The sequence below is a fragment of the Macaca nemestrina genome, chromosome 6 (assembly GCF_043159975.1).
Source record: "Macaca nemestrina isolate mMacNem1 chromosome 6, mMacNem.hap1, whole genome shotgun sequence".
Lineage (NCBI taxonomy): Eukaryota > Metazoa > Chordata > Mammalia > Primates > Cercopithecidae > Macaca > Macaca nemestrina.
The window spans coordinates 148,844,712-148,866,832 of record NC_092130.1 but is presented as its reverse complement, the minus strand read 5'-3'; the positions used below and the strand labels follow the sequence as shown (position 1 = coordinate 148,866,832).

The following is a 22,121-nucleotide window of genomic DNA, read 5'->3' as shown; positions in this document are numbered from 1 at the left end:
AAACCATAGTACTGTCTCGACTCCACATCCCATATCCAATCAAAAAGCAAAAGCTGTTGTCTCCACTTTCATCATTGATGATGATTCTGGCCATTTCATACCACTTTCACTGCCGTTCTACAGTGAGCCACCTTTTCTCTCGCTGGAATTCCTGTAGATGTTATTCTCTCTGGTCTCTCTGCTTCTAACCTTGCCCAATCATAGTCTGTTCTCAACACAGAAACAAAGGGGTTGTGTTAAAACGTAATGCATTTCACATTATTCCTCTGCTCAAAACTCAGTAGCTCCCCAATTTGCGCAAAAGTCTTTAACAACAGCCTACTACAAGTCCTTGCATAAATGGGTCTCTGTTACCTCTCCTAACTTACCTCCTATTACTCCTCACTCACTACTTTGCAGTTACAAAGGCCTCCTTGCTGTTTGTCCAACACAGCGGGTATGATTCCAGTTGACCACTTCTGCGCTGGCTGTTCTCTCTGTCTGGAACACTCTTCTCCCAGGTAGCTGCACTGCCAACTCTTTGACTTCTTCAAGTCTTTTTTCAATGTATTCTTCCCAGTGGGGCTACTCTAACTGCAGAATTTAATATTTCAACCTGACTTCCAACCCTTGGCATGCTGGAACCTTTGTAGCCTGTTGAGTGTTTTATTTAGGGCTTCACTCCCATTGCCCAGGCTGGAGTGCAATGGCGCGATCTTGGTTCACTGCAGCCTCTGCCTCCCAGGATCAAGCGATTCTCCAGCCTCAGCTTCCCAAGTAGCTGGGAGCAGAGGTGCACACCACTGCACCTGCCTAATTTTTGTATTTTTTATGGAGATGGGGGTCTCACCATGTTGCCCAAGCTGATCTTGAACTCCTGAGCTCAAATGATCCACCCGCCTCAGTCTCCCAAAGTGCTGGGATTACAGATGTGAGCCACAGCACCCGGCCTTTTCAGTGTTTTCTATTTCTTATAGCCCATCTCACTTTGTAACACACCTTATAGTTGGATGCTTACTTTAATAGGTGTATTGTTGGTCTGTTTGCCCCCACTAGATTGTAAACTCCACAAAGACAGGAATCTTGGTTCACTTCTGTGTCCCCGAATGCCTAGAACAGTGCCTAGCTTGTAGCAGGTATTCAATAACTATTTGAATGAATAATGAGTGAGTGAATTTGTAATGAACAACTAGTAATTTTTATGACCAGAAAAGATAGCATTATGTCAAGAGGAAAAAAAGAAATGAGTTCCTACGTACGTGTTCTGATGCTCCTCACTTCCCTGATGAGGTGAGACTGACTCAGTCATGTACAGCAAAGTCTGACTTTCCCAGCACTCCCTGTCGTACCACCCCTCCGGGAAAATGTGGCCAACCTCATCAAGATAAGTTGTGTGGTAGAGCTGTGTGGCTAGAGTTCTAATTTGATGGTGTATAGACTGCAGGTAAATCTTAGAGAATTATAAGAAACCTTGATCCACTCACAATAATTTAATAAAGAAATGCAATCACTGGCAAATACAAGCCTAGAGATTCTCTCTTTAGGGCCAGTATCTCTAAAGTACGTTTTATAAAATCAGTTCATATCGTTGATCAAGCATTTTCTGCTTCATTTAGCTTCCGAGTTCTTATTTCCAACAGGTGTATGGGTGCTGTAAAAAGCTTTTATTGATTCATGCGGAAAGGAGATACATGAAAACCTTTGAGGAAACCAAATCTTCGTGTAAACTTACATGATAGAAAGACCACACTGTTATTCCCTTCCTGTGAGGCTTTGTTGGAGTTGAAATGTGCAGTGCATCCTATGGTGGAGTCACTTTGTTGCAAGAGTTGTGAATTTAACTCCTTCGCGATAGTTTGAGATGTGAACTTTCAAGATCAATATGAAAGTCGGTGATACTTTGTTGCATAGAGGTCAAAATATTTTTTTTCATTGATCGTATCATTTAGCTGCTTTTTATCTGGTGTTTTCTGTAGTTCTCCCTCTTTGTACTCCTTAAATCTAGGAGCTCATAGCAGTAAACAGAAAAAGAACTAACTCTGCTTCAGCACAGAGGGATAGTGCAGCTAACGGTCCAATGAGTGCAAGAAGTAGAATTTCACCAGGGAAAGGTGGAGGATGGACACTTAATGCTGATTGACACAAATGGAACTGCTGCCTTAGAAGCTGGTATCCTGAATTTAATTAGTGTTATGCAACCATAGAGTAAAATATCTATCTCTTTCTTACTCCTCTTAATATAATCTTACCTCTGTTCCGTCTTAAAGAGAAATTTATTTTCAGCTGGACTCAGTGGCTCATGCCTGTAATCCCAGAACTTTGGGAGGCTGAGGCAGGGGAATCACTTGAGGCTAGGAGTTTGAGACCAGCCTGGGCAACATAGCAAGACCCCATTTCTATTACATAAAAATTAAAATAGCTGGGATTGGTGGCCTGCGCCACTTGGCAGGCTGAGGCAGGAGGATCACTTGAACCCAAGAGTTCAAGGCTGCAGTGAGGTTTGTTTCGTTTCATTTTGTTTTGAGACGGAGTCTCACTCCGTCACCCAGGCTAGAATGTAGTGGTGCCATTTTGGCTCACTGCAACCTCCACTTCCCGATTCAAGCAATTCTCCTGCTTCAGCCTCCTGAGTAGCTGGGATTACAGGTACCTACCACCACACCCAGCTAATTTTTGTATTTTTAGTAGAGATGGGGTTTCACTATGTTGGCCAGGCTGGTCTCTAACTCCCAACCTCAGGTGATATGCCCACCTTGGCCTCCAAAAGTGCTGGAATTACAGGCGTGAGCCACTGCACCCGGCTGGCTGCAGTCAGTTATGCTTGCAGCACTGCATTTCAGGCTGGGTTACAGAGTGAGATTTTGTCTCACAAAAAAAAAAAAAAGAAAAATTTATTTTCAATATTGGTTTGATTTTTAAGATGCATATTGGTTTATATTAATTATTGGTATCAAGAATAAAATGTCATTGAGCTCCTTTTATAGGCTTAATGTTGGGGAAAAGACTAATTATAAACTGACTTATTTTGTGTATTTTCCCATTATACGTCAAGAACTGTGATTTTACTAGTAAGCTACCAAGCTAACGCACCAGGGTTTTATGGATGTTGGCAGAAGACAGACTCCAGGCTCAAAGATGAAAAACATTCATTACTGACTGAAATAGCAGTATCCAGAGTATCAGCATATTTGCACTGGCTCCCCAAGCCCCAGTTCCTTCAGGGCAATATGGATCTCTGTCCTGGTGGATAGTTGAGTGTGACTTAAATTCCACTGCTAAACTATGTGGTGCCTGGGTGTGGTGGCTCACACCCGTAATGCCAGCACTTCGGGAGACCAAGGCAGGAGGACTGCTTGAGCCTGGGAGGTCAAGGCTGCAGTGAGCCATGATCATGCTACGGCATTCCAGAGACACAGTGAGACCCTGTCTCAGAAACAAACAATAAACTGTGTAATGGTAACAAGTTTTGGTAGTTGATAATCTGAATGGGGTGTGAATGACTGATAATGTATCATTGGTCAGAAAAAAAAAAAACTCAAATATTTACCCTAATTATTTCTTCACTCAACATGTGTCTTCCAATCTAAATTTTGTGATAAAAATAATTAAATGGGCCGGGCGCGGTGGCTCAAGCCTGTAATCCCAGCACTTTGGGAGGCCGAGAGGGGCGGATCACGAGGTCAGGAGATCGAGACCATCCTGGCTAACACGGTGAAACCCCGTCTCTACTAAGAAATACAAAAAAATAGCCGGGCGAGGTGGCGGGCGCCTGTAGTCCCAGCTACTCGGGAGGCTGAGGCCGGAGAATGGCGTGAACCCGGGAGGCGGAGCTTGCAGTGAGCTGAGATCCGGCCGCTGCACTCCAGCCTGGGCTACAGAGCGAGACTCCGTCTCAAAAAAAAAAAAAAAAAAAAAAAAAAAAAAAAAAAAAAATTAAATGGGCCGGGCGCGGTGGCTCAAGCCTGTAATCCCAGCACTTTGGGAGGCCGAGACGGGCAGATCACGAGGTCAGGAGATCGAGACCATCCTGGCTAACACAGTGAAACCCCGTCTCTACTAAAAAAAGACAAAAAAAACTAGCTGGGCGAGGTGGCAGGCGCCTGTAGTCCCAGCTACTACTTGGGAGGCTGAGGCAGGAGAATGGCGTAAACCCAGGAGGCGGAGCTTGCAGTGAGCTGAGATCTGGCCACTGCACTCCAGCCTGGGCAACAGAGTGAGACTCCATCTCAAAAACAACAACAACAATTAAATGTACACGTTTTGTAATGAAGAAGACATTTTTGTTTATTTGTGTTCTGTATTAGTTTTTCACGCTGCTAATAGAGACACACCCAAGACTGGGTGATTTATAGAGGAAAGAGATTTAATGGGCTCACCGTTCCATGTGGCTGGGGAGGCCTCACAATCATGGCAGAAGGCGAATGAGGAGCAAAGTCACATCTTACATGGCAGCAGGCAAGAGAGCATGTGCAGGGGAATTCCCCTTTATAAAACCATTGGATCTCTTGAGACTTGTTCACTATCATGAGAACAGCACGGGAAACACCTACTGCTGTGATTCAGTTACCTCCCACCAGGTCCCTCCCATGACATGTGCAATTATGGGAGCTACAATTCAAGATGAGATTTGGGTGGGCACCCAGCCAAACCATATCATATTCCCTGCTCTAGATTCCAGATAAGGGAGAGGAGGGAAGTGGTGCTCAGCCCCAGCCATTTATGCTGAGTAGAGGAGGTGAGAAGTAGTAGAAAGTGGCTTCCTCAGTCTGTTCCTTCAGTGAGCAGTTGAAATGCACTGTTCTAGTCACATCTACTCCTAGGCCTAGACTCTGACCTGTTTTCAAAGCATCATGTACCTAAGCCCTGTCTGTCTGCCTCCATCTGAACAAGGCCCGCTCTCTCTCCCTTTCTGTACTAGCAAAGAAGTCGATTATCTTCAGGGAAGGTATTATAAGCACACCGAAGGTATCAGTCACTTTTTTTTTTTTTTTTTTTTTTTTGAGACAAGGTCTTACTCTGTCACCTAGGGCGGAGTGCGGTGGCACAATCATGGCTAACTGCAGCCTCAATCTCCTAGGCTCAAGCGATCTTCCCGCGTCAGGCTCTCAAGTAGCTGGGACTACAGGTGTGCACCACTACACCTGTTTATTTTTCGTAGAGATGGAGTCTCACTGTGCTGCTCAGGCTAGGATGTCAGTCACTCTTACTAGACAATATTCAGCCAAAAAAATTCCAGCTTGAGTCCCCTAAGGACAATTTGATTCTGTCTAGGGAGGCTTGTGGAATGTAGTGGGGAGGCAACACCCGAGAGAGTGCCCTTGGCAACCTGGGTCCCATCCCTCTTATGGGACTGTCCAAACTTGCCCCCGTTTCTCAGCCAAGACTTCCCTGAGAAATTAATCTATATAGATTTAACACTTCCTCTCAACCAGTTGTTCTCTGGGAACCTGTAGATTTACAGCATCAGACAGTTCTCTAATTAGGCTTAGCAGGTTTTCAAAAGACCGCAAACAGCTTTGTAGCCTCCCATTACTTCTTAGGGGAGGGAAAATCCTGGGCACGAACAATTAATGGCTCTCTGTCCATCCTGTGTGTCCAGCAAGGTGACTATTAGCAGCTAGTACCGTCCTATAAACTCAGATCCTGTAGTAATAACTCATCTGTAAACATCCCCTTATGGTTGTTTATTCTCCTGTTGTCTGTGTAGGGACCTGACATACTCCAGTGAAATAAGAGTGCCTGCTTCAGTGAAAAGTCTTCAGAATTCTCTTGCGTTTATGGCATTGTAGTATAAGCCAGTGCCCAGTGGTGGTGATACAAGTTTCCTTCCTTCCCTTCCTTCCTTTTTTTTTTTTTTTTTTTTTTTTTTGACAGAGTCTCACTCGCCTGCCCAGGCCGGAGTGCCCTGGTGCCATCTCGGCTCACTGCAACCTCCGACTCCCGGGTTCAAGCGATTATCCTGCCTCAGCCTCCTGAGTAGCTGGGATTACAGGCACACGCCACTACGCCAGGCTAATTTTTGTATTTTTAGTAGAGACGGGGTTTCAGCATGTTGGTCAGGCTGGTCTCAAACTCCTGACCTCATGATCCACCCGCCTTGGCCTCCCAAAGTGCTGGAATTACAGGCGTGAGCCAATGCGCTTGGCCAATATATATATATTTTTAAAGTAGAGACTGCTTCCTGCCATGTTGCCCAGGCTGGTTTTGAACGCCTGGGCTCAAGCGACCCTTCTACCATGGCCTCCAAAAGCTCTGGGATTACAGGTGTGAGCCACAGCATCTGGCCCCAGGTTACTTTGAATTGCACATATAGACACCCATGGTTCAGCTTGGCAGCACCTGCCATGGGTTCATACGGTGTGCCAGGCATCAATAATCGATGGCTGAACACCCAAGATGATTTTCAGAGGTACCTGGAAATTGTTTTTTTCCAAAGGTTTTGGCAAAAGTCAAATATCAAAACTATACAGCTGTCTCAAGCCCTCTTTTAATAGAATCCAGGCACAGATAAATAAATTATGTCTTCAGCCTTCTGACGTCTCCCTGTATTTGCCCCTCTCATCTATTTTCTTGTCTTTATTGGTCTTTGAACTCCAGGCAGCTTTATTCCTCTGTCTTTTCTAAGCCCCCACCCTCACCCGCCAACCTCTTCCCAGGACTCCCAACCTTGGATAGCCCAGACTCCAGAATTATGATAGAGCATCAAGGAACAGAGGAGTTGCTCAAAACTTTCTTTCAGATAAGGCACCTTTTGCAGGAAAAGGAGGAGGAAGTGATGTGTCCAGAAGAGGTCTGGTGAGGTAAAGAGCTACAACTGGCCAGACGCAGTGGCTCACTCCTGTAATCCCAGGACTTTGGGAGGCTGAGGTGGGCAGATCACTTGAGGCCAGGAGTTCGAGACCAGCCTGGCCAACATGGCAAAACTCCATCTCTACCAAAAATACAAAAAATTAGGCATGGTGGTGTGCACCTGTAAGCTACGTGGGAGGCTGAGGCAGGAGAATCACTTGAAACTGGGAGGCGGAGGCTGCAGTGAGCTGAGATCACACCATTGCACTCCATCCTGGGCAACGGAGCGATACTGTGTCCCTCAGAACTACAATAGATTTCAAAGGGAACGTTCTAGGCTAGAACTCAGAACGTCACTTCTGGATACCCTGGTCTTTCCATTTGTCTTAAAGTTATCCTGCAAAGGTCAAAGTCAAATAAATCTTAATTAATAATTTTGCACACCAAAGGAAAATTGCAAATTAAAAAAATATGTGAAGGAGGAAGTGTCTGAAAGACTAATCATACCTGTTAATGGAGAGGAAGCCTTCTATTTTTCTAGAGGACGTGATTATATTCCATTTCTTTCTCAAATACTGACTTCAGAGTTTAGTGTAATGATTTTAATGTTGGGTAAGAATCCTACTGAACAGAAAAAGGGACTTGAGTGTATGAATTAGTCAGAAGGGGCTGGAAAAGTTAGGTAAATCATTTAAATACCCATGGACAGAGAATGTGGAGGCCTCATGTTGAAGGTGGTTTAAAGAATTCTGGGCTGGGCGCGGTGGCTCACGCCTGTAATCCTAGCACTTTGGGAGGCCGAGGCAGGTGGATCATGAGGTCAGAAGATTGAGACCATCCTGGCTAACATGGTGAAACCCCATCTCTACTGAAAATACAAAAAATTAACCAGGCGTGGTGGTGGACGCCTGTAGTCCCAGCTACTCGGGAGGCTGAGGCAGGAGGATGGCGTGGACCCAGGAGGCAGAGCTTGCAGTGAGCCGAGATTGTACCACTGCACTGCAGCCTGGGCGACAGAGCGAGACTCCGTCTCAAAAAAAAAAAAAAAATGCATTCTGAGAAAAGTACCCCCTACTTAAAGTCTCTTTCTCACCAGCTTGCTGCAGCATCCATAATTCATTCGTTGTCCTTTGTCTGCAGGAAGACCTTAGAAAATTCAGTGTCCAGGAAGGAATAAAATAACCTGTCATACAGTTCCTTTAAGGTGACAGGGTCTTATTTATTGCCAGGAAGCTGGAGAGGACAGGGAGATGGTGCTGAACTCAAGATAAACTCCTCTTGGCTTTGTCATTTTGCCAAGAATGGACCCTGCAGTAGAAGTAAAATACTGTCTCAGTCACAGGCACCTTCCAAGGTTCTTGGAACTTCCATGAGAGTACAGGGGAGAAAGATGTTTAAGTTCCTATACTCTGAATCAATAGGCCAGCTTTTTTGATACTGAAAAGGTCTCTGCATACCACTCCTCGTGTTGTTTAGAGATTTAACATATTTAATAAAAAGTAGATTCCCAAAAAGCTATTTTGAATGAACTTTGTCTCCAAGCTAAATCTTTTTCAGGATGATCATAAATGTTTCGGAGGCCTAGGACAGTTTGGAGCTAAAATGAGTATTTCTGGCCAAGAGCAGTAGCTCACGCCTGTAATTCCAGCACTTTGGGAGCCTGAGGTGGGTGGATCACCTGAGGTCAGGAGTTCCAGACCAGCCTGGCCAACATGGTGAAACCCCATCTCTACTAAGATACAAATAAATTAGCCGAGCATGGTGGTGGTCACCTGTAATCCTAGCTACTTGGGAGGGTGAGGTAGGAGAACCCCTTGAACCCAGGAGTTGGAGGTTGCAGTGAGCTGGGATCATGCCATTGCACTCCAGCCTGGGCAATAGAGTGGGACTCTGTCTCAAAAAATATATATATATATATATTTTTTCCAGGTTTATGTTTTGTGCTGTGTACCAGATCAGTACTGTTGGGATGGCTCACTCCTCTTATTCCCAGAATTCTTCCTGGGAAACTAGCGTTCACAATTATTAGAATGTGAAAACAAACAAGATGATCCATTTTAACACCCTCACTTTACAGATGAGGAAACGAAAGTGCAGGGTTGACAGTGACGTAAAGAGAATTGCACAGTGGGCAGAGGATGGGCTTTGGGATCAGGCAGGTTTGGATCTGCTGCTCAGCAGTGATGTGAACTTCGGCAAGCTGATTGATATTTCCAAGTTGCACTTTCATCTTCTGTTAAGACAGTTCTTGGGTAAATCGTGTCTATAAGGCACGTACTCAAACAATGAACTCAAAATTTGCCCATAATAATACTATTCACTATGAACTCAAAATTTGCCCAATAATGCTATGTTCACTGTTTTTTGAAAATTGAGACACAGTTCACATAACAGAAAATTCACCATTTTAAAGTGTACATTTCAGTGAGTTTTAGTGCTAGGTTGTGCAACCATCACCACTATCTAATTCCAGAACATTTCCTTCACCCCCCCAAAACCCTGGATCTATTAGCAGTGAGTCCCAATTCCCCTCTCCCCCAGCTCCTGGCAAGCGCTAATCTTTCTGTCTCTCTGGATTTGCCTGTTCTGGACATGTCATATAATGGAATCATACAACATACAGCTTTTTGTGGGCTGATTTCTTTCACTTTGCATAATGTTTCCAGGTTTCACCCATGTTGTAGCATATAATTTATTCCTTTTTACTGACAAATAATATTCTGTTATATGGATATATCAACATTTGTTGATCTGTTCATCAGTGATGGAAGACCCAGCTATCAGGTGTCATGGAAAACAGTTGCCATTGTTTTAATGGTTAGGTCAAAGCCAGAATGAGGATTTGGGTGTCCCACTTTCAATCTGGTCTTGTGTTTATGCCCTGCACTCTTTTTCATGACATCTGAGCACGTGTATTTTAAATAGTAGCACACGTGTATTTTAAATTTTAAATACAGCCTAGCTACCTACTTTTAGGGTTTTATACCTTTCCGTGGATTTTTCCACTATGGAAAAAATGTTTACAATGCAAAGAAATGAAATCTATACATTATGGAAAAATTGTGCCGGGCACGGTGGCTCACACCTGTAATCCCAGCACTTTGGGAGGCTGAGGCAGGAAGATCACAAGGTTGAGAGATCAAGACCATCGTGGCCAACATGGTGAAACCCGTCTCTACTAAAAATACAAGAATTAACTGGGTGTGTCGGCACACGCCTATAGTCCCAGCTACTCGGGAGGCTGAGGCAGGAGACTCACTTGAACTCGGGAGGCAGAGGTCGCAGTGAGCCAACATCATGCCATTGTACTCCAGCCTGGTGACAGAGTGAGACTCCGTCTCAAAAAAAAAAAAGAAAAAGAAAAATTGTGCTGAGAGACAGGTTTAATTTTTATTTTCAAGACTAGTGGATGGTGTTTTGTTTGTTTGTTTGTTTGAGATGGAGTCTTGCTCTAACACCCAGGCTGGAGTGCAGTGGCACAGTCTCAACTCACTGCAACCTCTGCCTTTTGGGTTCAAGTGATTCTCGTGCCTCAGTCTTCTGAGCAACTGAGACTACAGCCACGTACCACCGCACCTGGTTAACTTTTGTATTTTTAGTAGAGACAGGGTTTCACCATGTTGGCCAGGCTGGTCTGGAACTCCTGACCTCAGGTTATCCTCCTGCCGCAGCCTCCCAAAGTGCAAGGATTACAGGCATGAGCTACGGCACCCGGCCTTATGGATGGTCTTAATGCCTCTTTGTCCCTCTGTATTTCACAGGATGACCTGGCGTCTGTACGGTATCTTTTATCTGTCTGGTTTTATACATGTATGGTTTCTAGCCTGGGATCAAAGAAGGATTTTATTGAGTTTGGTTCATGTTTGAGTCATGAGTGTCCCTTTGTTGTTGTTGTTCACTTTATTCCATAGCAAAAATTCAGAATTATTCTCTCCTTTAGTTAGACAGTCACTGTCATTCAATTAATGTGACCATTAGGTATGGGGAATATATGCCTTTGAGCCAGAATTTAGTGCATTTCAAGCACATGTGGTCACCTCTCCTTCCCACTCCCTTGCCTGCTACCTCAGTGAAAGCTCACTATGAGATGAGAGGAGGCCTTTATGACCTGGCCTCCTTCCCATGTCATGTAATGACTGCCCCAGCTCTCAGGTCTGATTTCCCTGCTGACAAGATCACAGAAGGCACGTTAATGTCTATTTACCTGCAGTCATCATTTCTTCAGAGGCAGCGTTGCACGTAGCCCCAGGCTTTTACTGCGTGGGTGTATAAGATCCAGAAGCAGATCTGATTTGTGAAGGATTTGGTTGTTGACACTTTTGCTTAGGAACGAGTGATGTGTAGAATGTGGCAAAATTCCAGTGGGGAAGGTGTTTTCCTGGGTTCATCAGGGATTTGTGCTGCTTTATCTTAGGTAGCACAAGTGGAGGGTCCAGCCCAGCCTGGTTTCCTGACTTTGTGCAAGGGTTTTCTTTGCCAAAGCTTTGATGATCCGGTCCTGAATACCCCTAATTACTCATTTCATTTGATGTTGTATTTTCTTATCGTTCTTTAAGATCTGGAGCCGTTATCATGTGTCATGCTTCACATACTTTATCTCCTTTATATTATTTCCTGCTTCTAAATATCTGCCAGCCCTCACATATGAAAAAGCGGCTGACCCTGACCCTTGTCTTCTCCATGCTGAGCGTCTCTTATTCCTCCAACTGTTCCTGGTTGACACGGTCTCCAACAGCCTTTTGTCCTGGTCTGCCTTTGTCTATGTGTTTTCCACATTGTCAGTGCTCCTCCTAATGTGATGTCCAGACTGGAAATGACACTCCATGTGTGCTATGATCAGCCCAAACTAGGACTGTTATCAAGACATGAGCCCGATCCTCATTCAACACAGTGCACGGTTGCCACCAGCGCCTACTTAGCCAGTTGCCTATTTGTTTTGTTTTGTGTTTTTGGGGACAGGGTCTCACTCTGTCACCCAGGCCGGAATGCAGTGGCATGATCTCGGTTCACTGCAGCCTCTGTCTCCCAGGCCCAAGTGATCCTCCCACCTCAGCCTCCCAAGTAGCTGGGATTACAGAGGTACGGACCACCACACTGGACTAATTTTTGCATTTTTAGTAGAGATGGGGTTTCACTATGTCGCCCAAGCTGGTCTCAAACCCCTGGGCTCAAGCAGTCTGCCCACTGGGCCTCCCAAAGTGCTGGGATTACAGGTGTGAGCCACTGTACCCATCCATCAGTTGGCTTTTAATACCAGTCACTGGCTGTTACCCCTACTCATGAGGCATAGGCTCCTGTTGTTGTGCTGTTGATGATTTGCTCCTAGGAGCAGAACTTTATACTTCCCCTAATCTACTCTATCCATGTTTTACCCTGGGGACTCAGAGTTTCATTCCATTGGAACTATACGGATGGGAGCCTAGCATAATTCCGATGCAAGAAATGGTGGCAGTGAAGAAGTGTTTTATTTTTTAATGATATGTTAGCATTGGCTCTGGTCCTAGAAAAATCCTTCTCCAACTCCTGATCCTATGGTACTTAAATTAGTCATTTCTAGTTCATGGGGTTTTGTGTTTGTTTTGGGAGTTTGAGAGTAATTGTTTGCATCAATTATGACAAATTAAAAGAGTGAATCGGCTGGTGAATCTCTTTAGGAAGCTCAATACCTCAGTCCATCGGCCGACTTGTTGTCACTTGGGTGGACCCTTGAATGCCTCTGTCTGCTGTGCTGTCCAGGAACGGTGCGTGGGGTTCTAACTGGCACCTGTCTGTCTGTTGCAGTTACCTGGCTGAGCAGTGCTGGAATGGCGGCTTTATCTACCTGATCATGCTGCGTCGCTTTAAGCACAAAGCCCACTCCACTTATAATGGCAACAGTAGCAACAGCTCTGAACCAGGAGAAGCACCTACCTTGGAGCTGGGTGACCGAACTGCGAAAAAGGGAAAACGAACCAGAAAGTTTGGGGTCATCTCCAGGCCTCCTGCCAACAAGGCCCCTGAAGAATCCAAGGGCCACATTGGCTATGAGGTGTCCAGTGACCCCAGCACTGAGTTGGAGAACGGCCCTGACCCTGAACTTGGAAATGGCCATGTCTTTCAGCTAGAAAATGGCCCAGATTCTCTCAAGGAGGTGGCTGGACCCCATCTAGAGAGGTCAGAAGTGGACAGAGGGACAGAGCATAGAATTCCAAAGACAGATGCTCCTCTGACCACAAGCAATGACAAACGCCGCTTCTCAAAAGGTGGGAAGACGGACTTCCAATCGAGCGACTGCCTGGCACGGGTAAGGTTTGGTTTGATTACGGGACCAGAATTTTATGTATTGTGTTTGTTTGTTTTTGCAGCCCAGCCCGTGTGGGAAATACAAGCTGGGCTCAGAACCAGAATTTTAAAAGAAATATTGTTTGAAGTTGCTTTTAAGGTTTAAAAAATAGACCTAAGGTGACCTCACATTGAGAAGCCAACAAATGCATTAAGAAAAGTGATTGGAGGAGAATGACAAAAACCTCCAGTCATTTTATCCTACATAAATAAAGAGCTAGTCAAGTGATCCTAAGTGGAAAACTCAAGCCTTCTGTGTTAAAATTTGAGTCATGTGAGGTCCAGATAAAGTACTTAGCTGCATCATTATTTATCGCTGCTGTCACCGGTGGAATTGCTGCTGCAAGGCCAAGAATTCCTCATGGCAGTTGACACCACAAACATCTAAGCCTCAGTATTACACAGGAAGGGTATTCAATACACAGGGAAGCATCTGCTTTTATTTTTAGCTGTTCAAAAGTAGTGATGTTTTCATGGGATCGTGTTATTACATTGCTGAATTCTAGGGAAGTTTGGAAGCTTGACAGAAATCTCTGATCCTGTGAAATCCAGCTGTGAGGGTCAAGGTTGGTTACCACATCTGCTTTGCCTTTAGGTGTATTCTGAATGATAAGGGGTAAGCTTCTAGCCTCAAATGGTCTCCCTCATTATCACCAACATTCTATCTTATGAGAATTACATTTCTTTAGGGTAGACATGTTCATTCCAAGAATCTTCCTAGATATTCCTGCAGGCTGCAGTTGAAACGATAAATTACCGATGTGTATGCTGAGTGGTTTCTTCTCTGACTCAGGAGACAACCTTTAGGGATGAAAGAGAAAGTTATAAAGATCAAAATGGGTGTAGGAGTATCACGTTGAGGCCAGGTGTGGCGGCTGGTGACTGTAGTCCCAGCACCTTGGGAGGCTAAGAATGGTGGATTGCTTGAGCTCAGGAGTGTGAGACTAACCTGGGCAACATGGTGAAACCCTGTCTCTACCAAAAATACAAAAAAATTGGCTGGGGACCTGAGTGGGAGGATTGCTTGAGTCTGGGAAGCAAAGGTTACAGCCAAGATTGCGCCACTGCACTTCATCCTGGGTGACAGAGCAAGACCCTGTCTCAAAAAAACAAACCAAAAAGTATCGAGTTGAGTTTTGTCTGCTGAGAAATGGTGCCCTGGGAGTAAGTGTGATTTCTGCCATTGTAGCCAAATGTACAATGGGTTGAAAAGCATTACAGTAACCCCTCTCTCAAGAGGTTATGTTCCTTCATTTGAGGAGCGGGGTGACCTTCATAAAGTTGGACACAGAGAAGGCATTATTTGTAAATAGAATGTGTGAATAAGAAAAAAATTGATGTTTCCATCAATGATTTGCTACCAATTTTATGAGTTCCCCCCAAAAAAGGATTAAGGACAAAAAAAAAAAGATTATAATATATACCTCTTCCAAATTAATTGCTGTGAAAGTATTATAATGTGTTTCTTATCAGTGCGTACTCTATCTTGATAGGATTTCTTCCCTAATGATTAGATTGTGCATACACAGAAAGCCTAATGTGAGCAAAATAAGGTAGTGGGTATTGGCTCCCTTAATCATTTGAAGGTTTAAAGCACCAGAGAAGGTTCAATCTCACATACAGTCCAAAGAATAGGCCTTCATTTGACCTAGGACACAGTGGAAATAATTTGGAATGATTTTAAAACAAACAAAGGGCCAGGTGCAGTGGCTCAGGCCTATAATCCCAGAACTTTGAGAGACCGAGGCAAGTGGATCCCTTGATGCCAGGAGTTCATACCAGTCTGGCCAACGTGGCAAAACCAAAAATACTAAAAATACAAAACTTAGCTGGGCATGGTTGCACATGCCTGTAATCCTAGCTACTCGGGAGGCTGAGGCTGAGGCATGAGAATCACTTGAACCTGGGAGGCGGAGGTTGCTGTGAGCCAAGACTCGCACCACTAACCTTCATCCTGGGCAACAGAGTGAGACTGTCTCAAAAACAAACAAAACCTAAACTTTTAAGAGATTACTCATCTTCTGCTCACCTTAATTAAGCATAATCTAGTAATAAATTTAATTAAAATTGAACTTCTGGATTCGCTATTTGAAGACTACATATATCAGAGTTCCTTTGCCTAGTTTTTATGCTCAAGGTCAAACATCCTATGAGGTATAAATGAAAGAGTGAAAACAACCAAACTGTGATCCATTGCCTTTAGGGCATTTTTTAAAAAGCCGTATGCCTATAGAAAGGGGAGACTTGCCATCTGGAATTTGCATTCTTTGTAACTGTTTATAATTCATATTCTGAGTTTTGGCACCAGGTCATACCTTTTGCCTTGGTAAATCAGAATGGACCACACGTTTTCTCAGGCTCAAATATTTTAGCACCCTGTTCAACCATAAAGTTATCTTTATTAGGTGCACTTGCCCAGTTGGCAAAAAGTAGATTTTCACAGCTTTCCCCCACATTCTGGTGGCACCCGAATTGGAACCAACAGACCTTCACACAAGACTGTTTAGGTTCTTGGGATTTTTATTTTTACTCCAGGACAGAGACCAAGGTCATGCTAAAATGGAATTTCCAGAAAAACAGAAAATGCCTATTTACCTCTTAAGCCTTTAGGGGGGAAAATTTTGTTCCATTTGAATAATGGGAGATTAAACATGTGAGTATTTTTCCATTTCTGCCTTTATAATGATTTAATATAGCTGCAAAAAATTAATAAATGACAGAAAAGCTCATAAGCATTCAGACCATTTTTGTTTGTCAGGCACTTCTTTTTCATAGACTGTTACTTGTTCTAAGAAAATGTTCCATTAAAATAAACCCTCAGTCTTGCCTTTTCCATCCGGTTCCCTCTTAATAGAGCAACAGGAGATATATCTCCTTTAAACAAATTTTTCTGTTTTAAAAATGGTATTTTCTATAAAACATTAACTCACAATAATACATATACAAGCAGATTACTACTTAAAAAGGCAAAGTTGGATTTATCCTCTGAAACAGAATCTCCTAGGACGTAGACAAACTATTTTACACATGAGTTCAAAGTTCCTCATTATCTTCTTAGCAAAGATCTTTACTGCTCTAAGATGAGACTTTTTGCGAATCTGCTTATATAGAACGTAATGTATTTTTGTAATGCTACATGTTGAAAATGAATACAACCAAATGTAGTCACATAACAAAAAAAGAACCCTACCACTTGCCAAGCAGGACAGTTTATTCATGACTGGCGGGAATGTCTATGGGTACATTTGTAGTATTTCCCTAGGAATCGTAATCTACCCTGTACAGTACCAGACCCTTTTCCTATGCCTCCTCTGTAAGTGGTTCAGCAGAGTCTCATGCAGGCTGCCCGGATCTGCGTCTGCAGAAACGGGTAGAAAACTCAGAAGGAGCGTCACACTCAGAACATCTCCCTGATGAGCCCTCATGTTTGCATCAGAGGCAGCCTGAGGATGGTCCTTTTCCCTTGGTCACTGGGTGAACTCACATTGTCCTACATGGTAACATCTCCCAAGTCTGTGTGTGAGCCTTCAGCTCTCTCCTGAGCCCTGATGGCCACTGGGCAAACCTACATTGTCCTACCTGGTGACATCTCCCAAGTCTGTGTCTCAGCCCTCAGCTCTCTCCTGAGCCCCCTGAATTTTGTGCCCACTGCCTGCAGGATGTCTCCATGTTGGATATTTCACATCATGCCTAAAACTTAGCGCATCCCTTTCCCATAGCACTGAACCCACTCCAATGCTCTAGGTCTCCCCGTCCCCAAAGTTTGCCCAAGCTGGAAGTTTGATGAGATTCAATGGGGTGACCAACCATCCTGGTTTGTCTAGAACTTCCCCTGGTTTCTCACTGAAAATCCTGGGAAACCCTCCGTCCTAGGGAGACCGGGACAGCTGGTCATCTTGGAGTCACCTGAAGCACTTCCTGCTCCCTTCTGCCATGTTCGGTCAATCACCAAGTTCCGTCAACTGTAGCTCCTTTTGAAATCCTGCAGCTCACCCTCCCTCTCTCTTTACTCCCATAACTTCAGGTCAGGGCTAGGCTGCTTTCATTTCGCCCCTGGGCTGTCATAGTACTCCCCTACCTGGGACATCGCCCCCATTGCTATCCCATTCATCCACTGTCCCAACTGCCACCAGAGGGACCTTTCTAAACAGCACATCTCATTACTCACACACATGCACATAGGTGCACAACATACATGTGTGTGCACACACACACACTGGCTGAAACCTGTTTGGTGGGTCCACTTGGCCTTCATGGTTGTTACCAAACACCTTGTCAGTCATTCGAGGCCCTTTATTATCTGATTCCTGCTTAACTGTCTGCGTCCATCTCTCACTGCTTTCTTTTTTTCTTTTTTGCCTTTACCAGTTTATTATATAATAAAGAATACAGATGAAGAATTGCATAAAGTGAGGTCCGGAGGGTTCCCAGCACAGGAGCTTCTGTCCCTGTGGAGGAGGGTGGGGGTGAGGGGAGTGCGTCACCCTCCTGGCACGTGGATGTATTCACCAACCTGGAAGCTCTCTGAACCCCATACTCTAGGAATTTGTGTGAAGGCTTCATCCCGAAGGCATGATCATTTGTTAACTCAAACTCCAGCATGTCTCCCCTGACTCCAGAAGATGGGGGTAGGGCTGAAAGTTGAAAGCTTCTCATGGCCTGTCCTTTCTGGTAACTAACCCCCATCTGGAAGCTATCCCTGATGTCCAGTTTCTTATGCTTTCTTCCTCCCTGATTTGGAATGAATTCACTGCAAGCTTTTTCAAAAGCCATACTTACTGTCACCTCTGAGCCTTTGCGAGTGCTGCACTCACTACCTGGTTTCTTCTTCCCTCTCCTGTGTCGCTTAGCTTCTACCTTTCCTGGGGGACCAAGCCTCAAGACACCCTCCTCTAGAAGGCCTCCATGACATTCCTGCCACCTGCTCTATGGTTAGCCATCTCCTCCTCTGTCTCCTGCGGTACCCTCTGCTGGCCTTCATTCATGCCCGAGCCCCACGTATTCCAATTACCATTTGGCTCGTTGTGTCCCCAGTAGCCTAAGAGCAGAGCCTTTGATTTTTTAAAAATGTTTTATATATTTGGGGGATGGAGGTGCAGATTTCTTCAACGCATATATTACATAGTGATGAAGTTCAGGCTTTAACGTACCCATCACCTGAATAGTGAACATTGTACTCAGTAGATAATTTTTCAGCTCTCACCCCGCTTCCCCCTTTTCCAGTCTCCAGTGTCTATTATTCCACTCTGCATGGGCACCCATTGTTCACCTCCCACTTAGGAGTGAGAACATGGAGTATTTGACTTTGTGTCCTGAGTTATTTCACTGAAGGTAATGGCCTTTGGTTCCATCCATGTTGCTGCAAAAGACATGATTTCATTCTGTTTTATGACTGAGGAGTATTCTATGGTATATATCACATTTTCTTTTTTTTTTTTTTTCTTTTTTTTTTGCGATGAAGTTTCACTCTGTCGCCCAGGCTGGAGTTCAGTGGCGCAACCTCAGCTCATTACAACCTCTGCCTCCCGGGTTCAAGCAATTATCCTGCCTCAGCCTCCCAAATAGCTGGGACTATAGGTACATGCCACCATGCCCAGCTAATTTTTTGTATTTTTAGTAGAGAAGGGGTTTCACCATGTTGGCCAGGCTGGCCTTGAACTCCTGACCTCTAGTGATCTGCCCACCTCAGCCTCCCAAAGTGCCAGCATTACAGACATGAGCCACCACGCCTGGCCTGGTGTATACCACGTTTTCTTTATCCAGTCAGCCATTGATAGATACTTAGGTTGATTCTATATCTTTGCTATTGTGAATAGTACAGGGCGGGGCCTTCTTTGTCTTTGTTTCCCATCTTAGCTCAGTGCCTTGTAGATATTTATGAAGGCCCCAAGAGTACTAGTCCTGGGAGATGGGACCCTGAGTTCCTGCCTCAGTTCTGCCATCCCCAGCACTGTGGCCTTCAGGTTGTTGCGGCCTTTCTTTGGCTTTCTGTTTTCTCACCTATAAACTAAGCATTTTGGTCTGATGACTAAGGGACTTCCAGCTCTGACATTATGCTCACCCATGTCTTACTGATCATTCTGAATAAGAAGGTGTAAGTAAACGGTTTCAGGAAAGGTTTGCAACTAGAGCCGGAGCACTTACTGTAGCAAGATTCTGGTTGAATTGTGTCTTCTCACATATGGGGCAAAGTTGCTGTTGTAAAGTTTTCTTTTTGGTTCCAGCAGTAATGAGGTCATTTAAATGCTGTGAGACAGCTCCCTTTAATGTACGCTCCTGTTTTGGTAAATAAATCCCTTCGTTGGCTTCAGTGAAGGGATGCATGTGTGAACTCACACAGTAATTGGCAGTTTACAGGAAAGGGTAACACTCCAACAACATTAGTGCAGAAGACTCCATAGCATCCAGTTTTTCAGGGTTTGGCTTTTTCTCAATAGGCTGACAAAGTCTCGTTGCCCTTTTAGCTAATATAAAAGAAAACAAATGCCCAAACCATCTGTCTAGACAGGGTCTGTTGCAGAACTCGGTCTCTCCAACTGGACCAGGGTTCACACATTGAACACACTGGCAAACAGACAGATCTCCCATCTGTGTGAGCTTCTTAACCTCAGTCGCAAGGACTGTCATGGAACCGTAAGATTAGTGGATAAACATTCTATATTTGTTCCTTCAGTGCTATTTATGGGATATCATTATTATGTGGTAGACACTGTTGTAACTGCTAGAGAACTGGTTGGTAAGCAAGACAGACAATGTTCTTACCTCACAGCGTTTACAGCATACCACAAACAATAAATAAGCAAATCCACGAATCACAGTGTCAGAAGCTGACGAGCCAATGAAATAAAACAGGGTGAAGTGAAAGGTGGCTGGGCAGTGTCATGGGCAGGGGGCTGGTGGATGTTGGGTGTCAGAGCAGGAAGATCTCAGTAAAGAGGCAATGTTTGAGCTGAGGACTGAGTGTCAGAAAAGGTCAGCCCTGCACAGTCTGGGGCAGAATGTTCCCAGGGAAGAACCAGCAAAAGCATCTGCCCTCAGGCAGGAACGATAGAGTGTTCCAGGAGAAAAGACACTGGGCACTAGGAGACGATTCAGGAGGTGTGGTCGGGGCTCGTTACAGAGGTTCGCATATGCCACCTTGTAGTTTGAACCTTATTCTTGGTCCGGTGGGAAGTTTTTGGAGGGCTTACGCTGAGTGCATCACAGCCTGTGTTTTTTAAACATTCCCCTCGGAAGTTTGATCATGGATTGTAGGAGGTGAAAAGTTGAAAGGGAGACCAAACTGGAGCTGGTCACTTTGACAAGGGGGAGGTGCCGGGGGAGATGAGCCGAAGTCGGTGGGTGTGGGATCTGTTTTGGAACTAGACTCTACAAATGGTACTTGTGGTTCAGATGTGGGAGGTAAAACAGAAGGAATCAAAGATACTTCATGGACTTTTGGCTTGTGGATCATCTTTAGCATGAGTAGAGGATAATGCTGTTCCCGTTGAGATGGGAAAGCCAGGAGCAAGAGAGGAAAAAGTCCAGTTTTGATTGTATTAAGGTGTATATCAGATACCCAAGTGGAATTGTTAAAGGAGGTAATTGGAAATATCCTTAATATCATTATATTTAAGTTGGCCTGTTAGTTTTTGGCCAGTACAAGTTTTAGCGTACTAAGTGTCAGACACTGGTTTTATTTTTTACTGAACTTTGCTGTAGGCAAATACATTTAAAACTGACAATTGTGGGCCAGGTACGGTGGCTCACGCCTGTAATCTCAGCACTTTGGGAGGCCAAGGTGGGCAGATCACCAGTGGTCAGGAGTTCGAGACCAGCTTGGCCAACATGGTGAAACCCTGTCTCTGCTAATAATACAAAAATTCGCTGAATGGATGTGGTGGTGCGCACCTGTAATCCCAGCTACTCAGGAGGCTGAGGCAGGAGAATCGCTTGAACCCAAGAGGCAGAGGTTGCAGTGAGCCAAGATTGCACCATTGCACTCCAGCACTCACTCCAGAGTGAGACCCTGTCTCAAAAGAAAAACAAAGACAAACAAAAAAAACTGCTAACATTTACTTCTTGCTGCTTGTGTCTTCCTTTGTAGTCCTCTGAACTCCCTTCATTAAATGATCAGAAATTCCAAGGTGAGGAAACTTGCATTAATTTCTTTGGATACTCCCCTCCTATTTCCTACTTTCAATTTTGAAAAAAAAAAAAGAAAAAAAGCTACGTTATTGGATAAAAGTGAAAAAGAAGGTCTGTTTCTTGACTAGTGTCGTTGAGGGCTATATTACAGACTGGTGATTTCTGCCCTCTGAAGCCAATTTTATTTGTTACGTGTTTTGCATGACTTTGTTTTTAACAAGTTTTGTGATTTGGGGCGGCTGGGGGCAGGCAAATGGAGTGGATATGTGGGTGCTCTTGATAGACAGTGTCTTGAACTCTTAGGTCAGTGTATATATACATTCAGGCTGATATTCTATTCCCATGAACGTCATTTTGCATGTTTCTTGTCACAAGTCCTACTTCTAAAAGCATTTAAAAATTAGAAAGGAATGTACCTAGTATTGTCACATCCTTCGTTAACCATACTTACATGTTTTGTTTGACAAGGAGGAGGGGAAAAGGGGAAAAGAATGGTGGCGTAAACTAGTAAGGGGGATGGATAGGTTTTTATTAATTTGCACTAAAACCCAAATAGATTTTCTTATTTCTGGACTCTAAGAATGGTCCCTGTTGCTCTTGGGAAACAGGTCCATGGCTTTTCTGTCCTGGAAGAAACACTCATCTTCTAGACCCCAGCAGTCAGAACATATCTTCCATGGAAAAAAAAAAAAAGCCACCATCCTACTCTCACGTGTGCCGTGAGGCAGCCACAGGGCTGTTCCCTATGCTGGCGTGGGAGGCCCAGAAAGCCAGGACAACATCCAGTCAGCACATCCCTGATTCTGTTCTTTTCAGTGGTATCTGCTAGGCCAAAGGGCCCCATTGGAAGTGTTGAAAGTTGCCATCTTGGCGGCTGTACTGATCCTCAAGAGTGGCTTTTTGGA

General features: G+C 44.4%; 1 protein-coding gene across 9 annotated transcripts in view; it reads left to right on the top strand.

The window, feature by feature from the left end:
* LOC105473016 (PDZ domain containing 2) overlaps positions 1–22,121 on the top strand; it is a 480,967-nt gene that overhangs the window by 342,159 nt on the left and 116,687 nt on the right. For 8 of the 9 annotated variants that reach the window (XM_071099068.1, XM_071099064.1, XM_071099065.1 and 5 more), the window contains one exon: positions 12,550–13,051. In XM_071099068.1, the coding sequence (XP_070955169.1) occupies positions 12,596–13,051 (456 nt within the window). In that variant the 5' untranslated portion in view covers positions 12,550–12,595. Of the gene's footprint in view, positions 1–12,549; positions 13,052–22,121 lie in introns of those variants that run through there. The other variant, XM_011726577.2, reaches the window with a different exon arrangement.